Here is a 16738-nt window from a genome sequence, read left to right as displayed (position 1 = left end):
ACAGGTCCAGAGAGTGTGTTTATCACAGAGCAAATTTTGTTCTAGTTTGCCTAAGACCTGGTGAATGAAGCATTCCTTATTTTCAGCTGTTTTTATTAAATATGAGATACAAATAGATTTTTCTCTCTCTTAAGACTTGAAACTTTTATTCTTAACTTTTATTCAGTAACACAATGCGTGTTTCTGAAGTTTCAGTGAAAACTGTATCTCTTAAGGAGACTTGTAAGAAGTCCTTTTTTATCTTTGGAGGATGAACCATATTTATATAGTATCAGGGGTCATTTCGTAGAAAAAGAGGTGCAGGAGCTCATTAGCACAACTCATTAGCATACCTCATTTGCATATGCCACACCCCGTGACATCACCGGAAGTTTGTCAGAAGGCAACACCCACCGCTCAGGCTCCACTGGACTGTTTTGGATCACTAGCTATGGGGGGGGAACATGCAGATCTGTCCTCGCAGAGGAGGGAGAGCTTGTACCTGAATAAAACTTGGTCTGAAGGTGCCACTGGACTGTTTTGGGCTGGAGGGAGCCCTGCAACTTACTTGGCTGCTTCTTGCTCTGACTGAGGGCTGCTGGGAGCAGGGGGTGGGGCTTGTTGCATGTGCCTGCCCCCTGGGCTCTTTACTGCTGGAGCTCCACTCCTGTGCGCTCCTGCAGGAAATGACCCCTGTATATTATTGTTCCACTGCACTGATCTATTCTGAAACAGAACTTTTAGACATTTCTCTGTATGAATGTATTACATGAGAACTAGTCACCCACACTATTTTTAGGGAGCTTTTGTCTGGGATAGGCAGAATTTTCATTAGCGGTTGTACATGGCCAGATTTGATGTGATTAATATGATATGGAGCCAAACTCTCCATGTCCTTACTGGGGCTTATGTACTGTTGTGCAATCCAGTCCTCTGTAGGGCTTGTGGATGTAGGGGAGGATAAGATGGGGGGAACAGTTGTCTGAGAGGGGCTTTTTTTTTACTTACATAATTTCTTTTGCTGGTATAACATTAAGCTACAGTCGGAGGCATGAGCTACCCATAGGTGAATCTGTTATTTGGACTATTTGTATTCTTCATCTGCCTATCGGTCTCCGTTAAGCAGCTTACAACAATAAGAATTCTAAAACAGTAGAACCATAAAGCAAGATAAAAGGATAAAAACAGCAGCAAAACCAGAGAAAAGGGCAATAAAATGATTTAAATCAGCATGCACAATAAACCTAGAAGCCCTTAAAATCCTAAAAGAACCAAAATAAAGTTAGGAAAAGCCTGGTAAAAGAACCACCCCAAAACCTGTAAATATGGCACCGTGCAAGTTATCATATGAAGGGCCAAGCCTTGGTCGTAGATCTTCTGCTTTGCATACAGAATGCCCCAGGATCAATTAGTGGCATCTCTAATTAAAAGGAACAGGTGATGTGGATTACCTCAACCTGAGATCCTGGAGCACTGCTGAGTCAATATTGACCTTCATAGACCAACGACCTGAGGAAAGAAGCTTCGTGTGGAAGGAGTTCTAGGGCTTGGGCACCACTACAGAAAAGACACTGGGTGATTTCCCAGAAGCGCTGCTCCGCGCTCACTCTTCTCTTTGGCCCGATGGTATGTGTCAATTTCGCACAAGCTGCTGCATGGCCGCATTTTGCCCCACAGCTTCATGCGATTTCCCCTGCGTCTACTCAATCCTGTTTTTTGAGGATTGAGTAGACGTGGGGGAAATCGCACGAAGCTGCAGGGCAAAATGCGGCCGCGCAGCAGCTTGTGTGAAATTGACACGTACCATCGGGGCAAAAGGGAGGAGTGAGCGCGGAACAGCGCTTGTGGGAAATCACCCACTGTCCCTGGTGCTTACCCACTTAGCCTGTGAAAGTGGACCTTCCAAACAGTAGTCCAACCTGGATGAAAAATAATGGATAACTGACTCAATCAAACGTTCCATGTAGGATTTGAACTAAACCCCACACTTTCTCCATGATTCCTCCAACTCTGTCTCTATTTTCTCTTTGCAGTGCATTGCAATACTGGCATACATTCCTTTGCCAGTGTATTTCTTTCTTCTCTGATACATAAATCACTATGGGGTAGAATCGCACTGTTTGGATTTCATCTTAAAGCTTGTGAGGAGATAACTGTTGAACATAAACATGTCTCTTGCCATACTTAACTATGAGTAACTTCAGACATCATTGAAATCGTCCCAGCCAATTGTGCAAGTGATTTCTGCATTTGGGTGAGGAAGGTGAACTTGAATTGAGCAGAGTGATATGAAAGATCTCAATCAGAGAGCCCAGAATAGGGAAAAGGGACAGCCAGCTGCACGTGGAAGTAACATTACTGGTTTTCTTCAGTATTTCTCAAACCTGCTCTATAACTGTGAAGTGGAAGTGCTAGATTGGCTGTTAGAGCACATCAACTATTCCTTACAAGGGAAAGCCCCTTCATGAGATCATCAGGGGCCTGCTGCTTCCTGTGTTTTCACAGGGTAACTTCAGCTGGAATGGCCAAAGATTCAATAACAGGCTTGGCTACGATCTTATACTGAGTCAAATATGTTTAATCCCATTGACTTCGGTATGCTTACTGTGGTTAACCCTGTGTTGGAATGTGGCCACAAAGCATTATTCACTACTTGGCCCCAGGTTTAAAGGACTCATTTTTGAGAGATGTTTCTGCAGATAGTGAAGAATATATAAGGGGGGGAAACACAAAGCAAAAGGGAAATTCAGGTCTTGCTTTCAGATATCAAACCCTGGAAAAAACACCCTCCAGAAAATGAAATTTTCATAAAGTATTTTTATTTATGGTACAATTTTATAAAAATAATTTCAATAAAATTAGTACAAAATCAATTTACAATATAATACAGCTGTATCCTCTTCAAAGAATAACACAGCAGACAAACTGTAAGTATCCAAATGCTAGGTGGACTCCAATATAAATAATATCTTGGACAAAGCACTAGTTTTATTCAGGTGTGCATATCAGGAACAATGAACAAAACCAACACCTGTTACTTCATGACACTTATAAGGTTCATCTGTAAAATTCACATTAGTAATATAACAGCTACAAACGGGATTCCCCAGAAAATAGCGTAATATTAGCTCTGCAGATAAAAGTTCTAGCCATTTTTATATAGTTATTTGATTGATGAAAGTTCTTGAACAAAAATCTGAACTCTGCTATCTATGTGGCACCTATATGCTCTGGAACCAGCTTAGAGTAACAGCAGTCTCTATATTAAGAATGACTGTTGTAATGTATTTTTTCAGTATGTTCAAAAACACCTTTTTTTGCTGAGCCAGTGTTTGGATTAATACCTCAATTTAGAACTGCAGGTACTGACTCTTCATGAGGTATATGTAAGAGCCAAAGCTCGCAACAATACTGCTGCCACAAGGAAGCCATTTTAAATTGTTCCCAGGGGGTGTTGATTCTTCATGTTGGTTTATCTAGGAGCCCATGAATACGTTTCTATATGCTGAGAAGTGTCCAGGCAACTGTAGCAGTTCATTGTTCTGACAGCTGCTACTGTCATCTGCAGAAAGCTTCTTTCCAAACATCTTTCAACACTGTTCCACCCATATTCATTCATCTCCTCCTTCTGGCATCAGGAACCTGTAGAAAGGTAGCTGTGGCTGCTAGCGGCTGCATTCTCCAAGAAGACTTTTGCCATATAGAGTATTGTTTAGGAGTTTCCTTGTGAACAGTGGTTGAATGGCAGCTTATGATATGTCCTGGTTCACCTCATAGATCAGACAATTTCCCACATGCATCACAAACCTATGAAATTTAGAGCAACCCTTGGGTAGAGGCCATATCGTGTACATCAGCCCTAAGATTTGTAGATATTCAGGTTTGTTAGACACTGTGTGCTTGTTTTGTTCATAATAGTCTGGAAAGATAATTTTTGCATTTGTTCAAAAAGTGAAAACATACTGAGCTCCTCCATGGGGCAGAATCTCTGTAACCCCCCAACCGACTACATTGCCACGGATGTTGCATGATTCTTCTTCACTCTGCCTTGTTATCTCTTTTTCACTTAGGACTCTGTTCCAAATGTTAAAGCCAGTTATTTTTCCAGAGAAAGCTAAGGATTCATTGAAACCACCTCCAACACAGCAGCCATTCTTTTCTTGGCCAATTTGCAGAATTCCAGCGTTTGGAATTATGTGTCCCTCAGCTATATTTGAGGAGGCCTTCACCAGCTTTCCATTTACAAACAATGACGCATCCCCATTAGCTGAATTCCAAATGCCACAAAAGTGTGTCCACTGTCCCGAAGTAATGACATTTGGGGCAACTATTTTGTTCAGGTCACTACTCACAGCAAGAACTGCCGAATCATAGCTAAGGTAAAGCTGGATTTCATAGGGATTTCTCTTGGTTCCATATGAGAAAACAATAGTTTTGTCAAGCATTTCAGTCACTTTGACCCACATGCAGGCAGAAAAGGAAGAGAGCATCATTTCAGTTGTTGGATGAACACTTGCAAATATTTTTTTGGAACGCATCGGGAATAAAAGAGCTGTCTCACAACCTGCCAAAAAAGGGGGAAAAGAAGCCATTATCAACCACTTAAGATTATTTACAAGACGCATGTGCATCTCAGATAACTGTAGAACAGTATAATTTGTTCACATAGTGCTGGGAACCTCTGTTTCCAATCAGCAAAATTCTTAGATACACCGTTTATGGGACAAATAATGGATTTGATACATATTGTTCAGCAATTCATAGGATTGGCAAACTAAGCTTGACTTTAAGACTCTACTACCTGCAGATTTACGCAGAAAACCTCAAAGAAACTGAAAGAGCACGGACATCTCAGTATTTCAATAAAATGTAACTGTGCCATATGTAGGCGTAGCATCAGTAGTGCTCAGCAGAGCCGTGAACTCCAATCTAGAGAGCTGGGTTTGATTTCCCCCTCCTCCACCTGAAGCCCACTGGGTGACAGTCACAGTTCTTTCAGAACTCTCTTAGTCCCACAAAGTCCCTGTGGTGAGGAGAGGAAGAGGAGGAGAGGAGATTGGATTTATACCCCGCCCTTCACTACCCAAAGGAGTCTCAGAGCAGCTTACAAACTCCTTTTCCCTTCCCCTCCCCACAACAGACACCCTGTGAGGTAGGTGGGGCTGAGAGAGCTCTGACAGAAATGGCTCATTTTCAAGAACAGCTCTTATCAGAACTACGGCTTGCCCAAGGTCATCCAGCCAGGTGCAAGTGGAGGAGTGGGGAATCAAACCCGGTTCTCCCAGATTAGAGTCTGCGCACTTAACCACTACACCAAATTGTGTAAACTGCTTTGAGACTCCTTAGGGTAGAGAAAAGTGGGATATAAAAACCAACTCTCCTTTTTCTCTTCACAAAGTACCCTTGCACTGCCACAGTTCCAATGTCCACCACCAATTATAGCTAGCCCCTCCCACCATATTATGGCACCAGTGTTCCCTTTAAGCTGAGTTAGTGTGAGCTAGCTCACAGTTTTTTAGCCTCCAGCTCACACATTTTGTATTAGCTCAGGAAGGATAGCTCCAGAGCAAACTAATTTATGCAGTAGCCAAATCACTCACTCAGCACTTTAACGCCAGTAGCTCACAAAGTAGAATTTTGCTCACAGGACTCCACAGCTTAGAGAGAGCATTATATGGCACTCTTTTTTGCTACTGGAAGCAGGGTTGGCCCCCTCTCCACCAAGCAAGCAGATCAGATAGAGACCAATAAATTTCCAAAATCAAACTGGATATCCAAAGGCACATGTTACCTAAGCATTTCTAACTCTATGCTTGTTCCCACATTCTGCACTTGACCCTCCCCACCCAGTCTCAAAGCTGTCTCTAATCTTTCTGCTGTACCATCAACGTAAGCAGTCAACTCAGGCTCAGGCTCCCATATTATCCTTATGTTTATCTCACTGGCTTTGCATAAACCCCCTGGCAAATGTTTATATATTTATTTAAATATATACCCAATATAATATTTAATGCACCAAAGGGGCTTCCAAAGCAGCTCACAAATTTTTTTGCAATGATATCATAATTAAATAAAAGTATTAGGACCAGAAACAATGTGGTATCAATTTTTAATTATGTGCTCTGTGACTCTTTATTGAATATGTTCTCCTCTCACTGCTGTTAACAGAAAGAGTTGACCGAGTTCCACGTGTGCATTTCAGCCTGATGTAATGGTTAGAGTATTCTGCTATAGCTTAGACAATCCAGTTTGATCACAGATGAAAGTCATTATAAACAGAAGTGCAAGCTATTACATAACGTTAGTTAGTGTCCTGAATATGCAGTTTGGGATAAAAACCTTAGCAGTCACATATACCTGTAAGTACAGATGCACAAAGGGAAACAAGGCAATTCCAACCCAATTAATGGAAAAGGGGGTGAATCTACACTACTGGTGGTGTTAGCTCCTTGTATCTGGTCACAGCTACATATGATCAGTACATTAGTCAAGTTATGAGAGTTTTCTGCTAGATTCCCATGACTACTTTTGACATAGTAAAGAGCTTTACTCCATTATTTTTCAATGAGTAATGGGTTGTTTTTTTGATGCTGCCTTCTGTGTGGTAAAGCTATGTATTTCCATGGCCTGATAATTAGTACATTTTTTTGTTTGTTTGTTTTAGAATTAATTTCAGTGTGATGTAACTTGCAGGTTTAGTTCTTGGTGGAAATATTACTTGACTTCCTTGTGGTTTTAATTCCTGGTAGAAATATTACTTGGCTTCCTTACAGATTTACTGCTTGGTGGAATTATTACTAGGCTTTCTTATGACACAAAAAAGATAATCGTGTATTTATAATCTTAACAGGATAATGGTGACTTTTGCCATAAGGACTAGATCTTATGTAGTGGTATATATGGTGCCAAAAAACAATTTCACTTTGATTAGTGGTAGACCAGTGTTGGATAGACCTAGATTCAAAGCCTCAGCCACGAATGTGATCCAAGTAAACTTGGGCCAGTCATTGTATCTCAGTCTGTCTCATAGCCTTGGTGTAAGGATAAAATGGGAAAGTGAGTACACAAGCCTCAGTTACTTGTAGAAATGTAGCAAATAAATAGGGTTGCCAAGTCCCTTTAAACTTACCGGCGGGGGAGGCTCTGCCGTCTCCGAGAGCTGGCTCTGGAAGCGCGCGCGCCACCAGCAGGTCAACGGAAGTGATGTGCAACGTCACTCACATTGGGGGCGTGGCCCAGATCGTCGGGGGGAAAACCATATGGTTTCCCCCAACGATCTGGGCCATGTCCCCAACGTGAGCGATGTGAGGTGACGCAGCTTTGGGGGGTGGAGTTCCCCCGGGGCCTGATTGCGCCGCGACGGAAATTGGGCCTCCAAAGTGGGGGTTTCCCCGCCCCCCCCACTTGGCAGCCCTACAAATAAATGTTATTGGGTCAACAATGGTTAATCATTGGAATACTTTAATAAATAGAAGGTGGACTGAGATTTTAGAGATATTATTGTTGCCAGATTAATATGCAGTACTAAATGAAGAATGCATCTCAAATTCATCCCATTTATTGCTATCTTGAAATTATAGCTTTAATAAAGTAAAGATTGTTCAACATTATGGCTTTCTTGCACTGCTGGAAGATTCCTTTTTACTCATTTAGCTAGACAAGGATTATGAGGAACCCAGCAAATAATAAAAAACATTAAAATCAGTTTTAAAATTAAAAATGATTAAACAAAACACATAAACAGGAGGGGGGAGGATCAGGGAGGGAACACCAAGAAACTAGAAAAGTCTTCACCAGCTAGTGGAAGACAATGATAGTAGTGACCAAACAAGTCTCCCTGGGGAGGGAATTCTATAATTTTGATGTCACAACCAGTGTTCCCTCTAAGTTCCACAGTGTTGTGAGCAGAAATTCTACTTTGTGAGTGAAAAAAGCTAGTAGCATTAGAGTGAGTCTACATTTGACTACTGTGTAAATTAGCTTTTTTAGATTACTTCCATAATCTTGAAAAAATCTCAGAATAAATTCTTTTAAATTATATTTAAACTGTATTTTCAGAATAATTTAAACATTATGAGAGAAAACACCCCTTTCCACTATATTGGTAGACCTGTCCTCCAGAGAACAGGTCTACCCATGCCTTTCCACTATATTGGTAGACCTGTCCTCTGCAGGACAGGTCTACCCACCCCTTTTCACTATATTTATAGACCTGGCCTCCAGAGAATGGGTCTACCCACCTATTTCCACTATTTTGGTAGACCTAGCCTCTGGAGAACAATGTATCCACCCTGGTCCACTATATTGGTAGACCTGGCCTCTGGAGAACAGGTCTACCCACCCCAGTCCACTATATTGGTAGACCTGGCCTCAGACCGTTGCCTTGTGTTGAGCCTTAGAAAACATACCAGCAATTTGGGGGGAGGGGGGAACTCTTGCAGTCTACATTGGTTTTTTTTGTTTTTAGTGAAATATGACAACCAGCATTACAGGTCAAGTATAACAGAGGAGGAACAATCACTGTCAGAACCCTGCCTAACCTAACAGGAAGCTGCTTAAATGCTATCAACCTGCCCAAACTACTTATTTATTCAAATATTTATATTGCACCTTTCCCTGTGACCCAAGGCAGCTTACAAATCATACTGAAAAGCATAATAGAGATGTGCAAAAAATAATAATAATTTTTCCAGTTCCATTGTATCCTATGGGGATTATTATAGTCAATGGCTCCATAGGCTATAATGGAGAATCGATCTGGGGGGTATCTGGGGCTCTGGGGGGGTTAGGTAGAGGCACCACATTTGCAACATAGCTGCTGGTGCCTCTCCTCAACCCCCCCACCCCAAGTTTCAAAAAGATTGGACCAGGGGGTGGTGGGAGGTGCCCCATCCTCCATTGTTTCCAATGGAGGGGAAGAATGCCTTGTGAGCAGAAGCAGAAATCCCTGTGTTGCCATAGAGATTTAGGAAATTGCTAGAACATCTCAGTGATATGTGTCATCATTTCCAGTTATGTGACCAGAAGTGATGTCACCATGGTGTCACTTTCACATTCCATTTTGCTCCCACTGCTGTACTAGGAAGCAATAGGAAGCCAGAGGGTGGGGGCAGGAGGTCTCCTGCAATAGTGGGAGACCTGGTCTGCCTAATCAAGCCTCAGGTGATGGGGGAACCTGAAGCAGATGTTGGGGGCACCCTGAAGATGGCCAGAGTTATGAAGTAGTTTTATATGAAGTAGGCAGTCCTATTATTATTTTCATTTTAATGGCAATATAGGCTCATTGATATTTTTGATTTTTTAAAAATAATTATCTATATCGCCAATTGTGTTAATGAAAAATAAAAGAACAATCTTTTTGCTGTAAAGGAAAAAAGGAATAATGAACGCATGCACACACCCAGAAAAAGGAACCATTCAGAAATACCAGGGACCAAGACAGAACGTAACTAAATGTGGACAATCAAAACTTGTTAACAAGAGAGGCAAAAAGTCATGCCTCAGTTGTGCTTGCCAACCCAAAAAAGTTTTGTTTTAAGTGAAAAACAAATTAGGTCTTTATCAAAGAAGGAAAAATAGCACACACATTTATTTATTTACTTCATTTATACCCCACTTTTCTCCCAGGTGGGGACCCAAAGTGCCTTACAAGATTTTTCTCTCTCTCCATTTTATCCCCACTTTGAACCTCTGAGGTAGGTTAAGCAGAGCGTATGTTACTGGCCCAAGGTTACCCTGCAAACTGCCATGGCAGAGTGAGGATTCAAACTTGGGTTTCCCAGATCCTGGTCTGACACTCTAACCAAACACAACACTTGAAAACACTGGAATAGGGGTGTGCATTTGGTATGTTTTGGCATTTTCCGGGTATTATTACAGGTATTTGGGGGGTATTATTTAAGCCGAATACAGAGGCAGAGATTCTGATCAGCTACCGATATTGCTGAGCCCAAATAAAAACCATTTTTTTCAGCTTTTATTCAAAGAGTTATACCTAATGGCTGGTGGGCTCTTGCATCTCAGTTTAAACCAAGCTGTAAGAGGAGCCAGCCCCAGCCAAAGTGGTGTGGAGCTCTCAGCTCCTGCTGCCCCAGCTGATCCTCTCAGGTCTGCATGTGGTGGCAAGAGACTCCCTGCCACACAGGACAGCTTCTCCTGTGACCTGATTTAAACTGCACTGCAGGAGAAGACCTCTCAGCCAGGTCCACAGCACACAGATCCTGGGTTTAAACCAGGCTGCAGGAGAAGCCAAGCCAGGTCCAGGGGTTGACTGGCTTTTTTTTCTTCTTAATGGCATTTCCCTTCTTGGATTTATTGCCCCCCCCCCCAAAGAAAAATGGGATTTCTGAAAAATCCCAGATCCCAATAGTATATTGGTATTGGGATCCTGGATTTTTCAGAAATACCAAAAATTTTCCAGGTCTAATAGAACTGCACTGAAAGATGCTGATTTGTTTTTGGTTTTTTTGCACACTCCTACACTGGAATGAATCACCATGACTGTAGTGTTATCAGGGTTCTGGAACACACATGAAAACACCTTATACTGAATGAGGCTATTGGTCAGAAGAACTGTCTACTCAGAGTGGCAGCGGCTCTCCAGGGTCTCAAGCAGAGGTCCTTCACAACACCTTCTACCTGGTTCTTTGAACTGGAGATGCTGAGGGTTCAACCTGGGACCTTCTGCATGCCACAAAGATGCTCTACCAGGGAGCCACAGCCCCTCCCTTTGTAATAACCGAGAGAAAAATCAAGGTATTGTACAGTAAAAGATAACTTGCAACTAGTAACCTTTTCTACTTATTGGGCTGCATTAAATAATTCTGAGCATTCAGAACTGGACACAAAGAGATGGTTCAGCATTTAGCAGGGGTACTGGTTTAAAGAGCAAAGAGCTCTGTGTATAAATGACCTTTTAATTAGTAGAATTTCTAGCTTTATTATTGAGTAAGCAAAATCAAAACCAGTTTCATAAGCAACCAGCAACAGTATAATTAGAAAACCCTTTCAGAGTCAACCTGGCAGGAATCCAGATAATGTGAGAAATCAAAACCAGTTGCTGAAAACTCTTTTAGAAGAGATTTCCAGAGGGATTTATGAGGCATTTCAAACATCTACTCTTCTTGTTCATAATCAAATCATGACTTTTCTTTCCCCCCTTCAAAATGTATGAAACCAAATGCTTCTGTTATGGATTAAGAACAGGTTCTGTGAAGTCAGTGGAATTATTCTGTAGAGCACAAATCCAACCAAAATTAAACATTTTGACTTCAATGGGGGGAAAAATGTAAGCATTTATCTGAGGCTGGATCTATACATTACAGCCAGTCTATGTTTCCCAAAACTCCTCCTCCTCTCTTCCCTCAACAAAATTTGATAGTGCAAAACATGTGACATGATGACATCATTGTGTTGTGATTCCCCCCCCTTTTCATGTTGTAGTCAATGAAGTCAGGTGGGGGAGGGGAAACTTCCAATGGGATGATGTCATATTTTACGTTACTAAATATTACAGGGATGGGAGTATGAGGAGATGAGGGGTTGCTGCTTCCAGCTGTAGCCACATGTTGGCCACACTATCCACTTATGATATAACTCTCCCATTGAAATCCCTAAGTGATCCAGCTGGCTCATACCATTTATTATCACTGTAGTACAAATGTGCACAACTGGGACCCACATGAATTGTTTCTCTTTTATTTCATGAGTGAATGCCAAAAGAGAGAGAGACTACAGCAGAATGTTAACTTGATGTTTCCAGTTTTAGTAAGACAAAATGCTAATAAACAAAAATGAGCGGCTAATCGTTCCTGGTACCTTACTAAAATGATTAAATAATAATTTAAATAATTCCTTATACAAGTCTAAGAATTTTTTTCAATGCAAAATCATATTTTGCTGATTATTGTGTAGCTATTAGCACCATCTGTGTTACTGAGCAGATCTTTCCACCTGACCACAAGTGTGCATGTATATATTCTGTTGTAACTGAAATAACTTTTGCACCAGAAAGAACAACAGGAAGGTACAATGTAGAATGCTTAATAAGGCTGAACATTTTCTCCACTCTAATACATCTGAAAGGATTTTGAGTGTAGATGATACCATTCTGGTTGGATGTGCAGGAGTCTGATTTACTGTGTTAAAAATATGCAATGATTTTTGTTTTAATCTAGTGAGATTTGGGCTTGCAGAAGAAATGACATGGGATATTTAACCATCTGCCTAAATTTCAGCCTCACTGACATTGAAATAGAAGAAGAAGAAGAAGAAGATATTGGATTTATACCCCACCCTTCACTACCCAAAGGTGTCTCAGAGTGGCTTACAAACTCCTTTCCCTCCCCCTCCCCACAACAGACACCCTGTGAGGTAGGTGGGGCTGAGAGAGCTCTTGACAGAAACTGCCCTTTTTCAAGAACAACTGTGCCAGAGCTACGGCTTGCCCAAGGTCATCCAGCCAGGTGCAAGTGGAGGAGTGGGGAATCAAACCCGGTTCTCCCACTTAACCACTACACCAAAAAGCAGCTTCTATATTTCACAGGCAGCTATTCTTTTGGATACCAAAGATAGATACTGCTAAGCTAAATCTCCATTCAGGTGAAACATTAATGTCACAGAGTAGGCGGAGTTTAGCTTTTGCTCATTTTGTGTGGTTCATTCTAAAAGGCCTATTCCTATATTACACTAACATTACTGCTACATTGCTTTTTTAAAGTAATTCTTATAGATTTCTTTAGTCAGGTACCATATTAACCTACAGTCAGCTTAGAAGTCCTGGTTATGCAACAAGTTGGGGGAGGAGTATGAAATTCCAAGATATTAGCTATTTCATTATAGTAATTATTTAAATAATGTGTAGCATGAATCATAACATCTAAAACTTCACATATGAATGATTGCTAGAGTTGAGATATCAAAGCACTGGTCTTTCCAAGGAGGGAGGTAGAAAAATCTTTGTGATGTATGCACTACCCAGATTTGCTACACAGGGTAAAAACTGTTCTGCCTTCCTGAACCTCTGTGGAGAATCCATTTATGCCCTGAAGCTTGAGAGTTGATGAATAGCCTGTTGACATAATCAGTGGGCTCACAGGGTCACATTCTGCACATAAGTAGCCTCCAAGGAATGCAGTGAAGGAGGCAGGTTAGTAGGAGGGGAGGAAAGGCAGGACTGAAAAGAAACAGGGCAGACTTTTTAGAGCATTATGGTGGGGTGTTGTTGTTGTTTTGCAAAGTATTGAATAAGTATGTAAATCTGTGGCTATGCACATGGCAGACAACAAGATGTCAAGGCTTTGCAAATATTTTCAGTAATTCTATAAGGCCTTCCAAATACGTTTGCTGTGTTTGGACCAGTTCAGAAACCTGTCATTGTGCAGTCAAAACATAAGCCCTGAAGATTCCTTCAGCATCTTTTCACACATAGTCCTAGCCATGCCATGGTTCAGCTTGTTTTTGTGCTGTGTGTACCTGTTCATTGGCTACCATATTGTATTCATTGGGCTAGTCTGTAAAGACAGTGTGCTGCAACTCAGGCTTTATAGTAATGTTTCCTCTTGTGTATTCGAGGCACCAGGTGACAGTGTTTCGCCGAATTCCTGAACATGGCTGTTTGGAAGCAGATGTAAAATGTGTTACTAGCACTGACTGTGACAAACAGAGCTTTAACTTACCGATTGGCAGTAAGTTCTGCGTTTTCTTTCTGTGGGATTCCTTTAGTTCAGCTTTGGCTTCCTGCAGCTCTTGCCAGAGTGAGTTCAGAACGAAACTGTCTCCTCTCGTCATGTAGTCTTTCTCCGGCAAGCCCCTCTGCTGAATATCCAGCTCTTCTTTCCTCCGCCAAGCGTGCTCCAGACGGCTGAGTCGGCTGGACACGTTTTGACTCAGCTGTAGAATCTCTTGGAGGACTTTGCCTTGCTCTGATTCATGGAGCATCACAGACCGGTCCTCAGCTTCCTGGTTCTTCCTTTCCAGCATCTGGTCCAGTTGGCTTGAAATCCAGGAGGTGGCTTGCTCACTGGCTGTGATGCAATGGCTAGAAAAGTTCTCCACAAGCTGGAGCATTTCACCCCTCAGTCTCTGCAGCTCCACCTTGAGGATTTCATCCAGGGAGTGGAGCAGCATGTTCTCTTTCATCTGCGAGTTCTCGAGCATGATGAAGAGCTTGTCCCATTCCGTGTGCTCTCGTTGACAATCGCAGGACACAGCTAGAACAAAACACAGAGCAGCAGTTACACCACCTTTCTGTGCTGGATGATTTGCTTTAAGCACTGGTGCAGCGTAAAAAGACGTGTCTCTCAGATTGTCTGCAGACTCCCAAAGTGCCAGGGATTTCCCCAGAAAGTAAGGGAAAGGCATGACTTGGTCAAAAAGCAAGGGTTGTTATTTCAACCTCCGCATTATGAAAAGGGAGGAAGGGGCTGAGGAATCTGCCGGGTGAAGTGAGAGTCTTGTTACACTAACTCTATTTTTGTATCAGCTGCCTACAGCTTCTACAGCAGGGGAAGAATAAATATTGCAGTCTCCGAATGCTCTTTCTTTTGTTGCTAGACAAACAGCTCACTTCTACTTAAACACTGTTAAGACACAGGCAAAAATAATATCCCCAACCCCCCCAAGTCCTACTTACTTTCTTCTGTTGGAGGGATTTCTATTTCATTGTCAAAATTTAGGTCAAAGAAGTCTTCGTAGTCATCTTCATTCTGGGTAGATGAGAAAGACCAGAGAGAGAGAAAAATAAACAGAAAGGGAAACATTTCTTTTGAGTGGGAGTCACAAGCAGTTTCCTTGGAAGTTTCAGCCTCTCCTCGACTGAAAGGTCTCCAGTGAGTCCCAAGCAGAGATGATTCTGTAAGACGGAGGTGCAGAAGCCCTTAAATATTGCTGTGAGACTGCCTGAACTTGAATGAATGAGTAATGCTAGTCCTGGTGCTGTAATAGGAGTGCTTCTGGTTATTATTAATTTTTTTTTGGATGGGAGCTGTGAGGAGGGGGAGGCGTGGAGGTTGCACAATCCCAAACTTTAAAAGTTTGAGCCGATGGGAGGATTAACTAGGAAAGTGACAGGCGAAACAATGGAAAACTGTTCTTGCATATTGCGAAACTCCTTTGAGACTAGATTTAAAAAAAAAAACCATTGGTCATCCTATAGGATAAAAAGCAGAATGAATAAATAAATTGCAAAATTTTCAAAACTTTATTTTGCAATCCTTTTGTAGCACATACTGAACTGCTATGATTTTTGCAGTAATGTTAGGTCCCAAAATTAAATGTCCCTGCTGGAGCTTACAGTGTGGCGATTTCAGGATATTGTCTTATCAAATGTTTTGTCCACTAATACGATGTGTGGGGTGCAGAGAGGTCCTGTATATAGCAAAGAATCCCGTTTTGCAGTAGGAGTGGATGGATGATTTTTAAAAAGTCAGTCAGTGCTTTCAGCCAACCACCAGTTGAACAAATTCCATATTTCTCTAAATCTGGTGATTGGCTCACTATTGTAGATGTGACCCAGGGAGGACCCGGGGATGTGACCCACTGTTCACAAAGTTCCAGATGCCACATACTGCACTTTTTTGCATTACTTGACTTATCCTATCCAGGAGAATAAGCCGTGCTAGCCCAGAGCATCCCTTGTATTGCCTACATTCACAATAATCCTGCAAGATGGATCAGTATAATCTCCATTTTACAGACAGAATAACAAAGGCTCAGAGAGAGAGTGACTCACTCAAAGGTGTCAACCTCACACCTGATGACACAGGTTCAACGTTTATGAATGAATCCAAGATTTGTTCCACTGTTCTGGAACACCTCACAGATAAAAGAAAGGGTGACTTCTCCAAAGACTGGGCTGGTTTTGATAGCTCATTTCAATCTATACTTTGTTCTTGGTTGACTGCACCAGTATGGTGAAGCGCTCAGAGTGGTGGACTATGATCTGGGAGACCCAGGTTCAAATCCCTGCCTGGGGCAGTCACGCACTCTCAGCCTAACCATTGTTGTGGGGATAAAGTGGAGGAGAGTAGATTTATGAAAGCCACTTTTAGGACTGGTCTTCAACTACAAAGATAAAAAAGAAAAGATAGACTCTGTTTTAAAAGCGAAAAAAAAGCGAAGATATTCTTGGAACAGCAACAAAAACCAGCGAACAAAAAAGATACAGCAGAAGAACAAGATATCGAAGAAAAAAGCAGCACACATGGGTCGGGAGATACGGAATCAACAGCGAGTAGTAACCCTAGTAACAGCGAGTAGTAATTCTGAATCAGAATTAGGGGAGGCAATGCCAAAAGTCCTGAAAGTCAAATGGAAATATGAAAAGAAGAAAAATAAAGGGAAGAAACAGATTTAATAGAACTGTATGAGCCTAAAAGTCTTATTGTTTGTATTTACTTGATTCAATTATAGATTTACCAGTCTGTAACAGAAGCGGTCCACTTCAGCCTCTTCTGCATCAGTGGTTGGGGCATAGACTTGGATTACTGTGATGTTGAATGAAGACCTATAGAACTAACACCAAAAAATGATGTCCTCATCATCATAGGGGACTGGAATGCTAAAGTAGGAAGTCAAAAGGTAACCGGAACAACAGACAAGTTTGGCCTTGGAAAGCAAAATGCAGCAGGGCAAAGGTTAACAGAGTTTTGTCAAGAGAACACACTGGTCATAGCGAACACCCTTTTCCAACAACCTAAGAGGCGACTCTACACATGGACATCACCAGATGGGCAACACCGAAATCAGATTGACTATATAA

At 41.8% G+C, this 16738-nt stretch overlaps 1 protein-coding gene across 1 annotated transcript; it reads right to left on the bottom strand.

Moving 5' to 3' along the window:
• Nucleotides 1-2926: 2926 nt before the first annotated feature.
• Nucleotides 2927-14854, bottom strand: PTX3 (pentraxin 3). The gene is made up of 3 exons (XM_015409554.1): nt 14612-14854; nt 13656-14189; nt 2927-4543 (listed from the first exon to the last, which is right to left on the bottom strand). Exons 1-3 carry the CDS (start codon nt 14736-14738, stop codon nt 3924-3926), a joined length of 1281 nt encoding a protein of 426 aa, XP_015265040.1. The 5' UTR covers nt 14739-14854; the 3' UTR covers nt 2927-3923.
• Nucleotides 14855-16738: the final 1884 nt, after the last annotated feature.

Source organism: Gekko japonicus, unplaced genomic scaffold (genome assembly GCF_001447785.1).
Source record: "Gekko japonicus isolate JY-2015 unplaced genomic scaffold, Gekko_japonicus_V1.1 scaffold1446, whole genome shotgun sequence".
Lineage (NCBI taxonomy): Eukaryota > Metazoa > Chordata > Lepidosauria > Squamata > Gekkonidae > Gekko > Gekko japonicus.
This window is presented reverse-complemented; position numbering and strand designations above follow the sequence as displayed.

Excerpts from the sequence above, each read along its gene's own strand:
- PTX3 (XM_015409554.1), bottom strand. The coding sequence starts at position 14,738 with ATGTTTCCCTTTCTGTTTATTTTTCTCTCTCTCTGGTCTTTCTCATCT. Across the intron at positions 14,190-14,611 it reads AATCCCTCCAACAGAAGAAA|CTGTGTCCTGCGATTGTCAA; the intron begins GTAAGTAGGACT and ends GTTTTGTTCTAG. Across the intron at positions 4,544-13,655 it reads GCAGAACTTACTGCCAATCG|GTTGTGAGACAGCTCTTTTA; the intron begins GTAAGTTAAAGC and ends CTTTTTTGGCAG.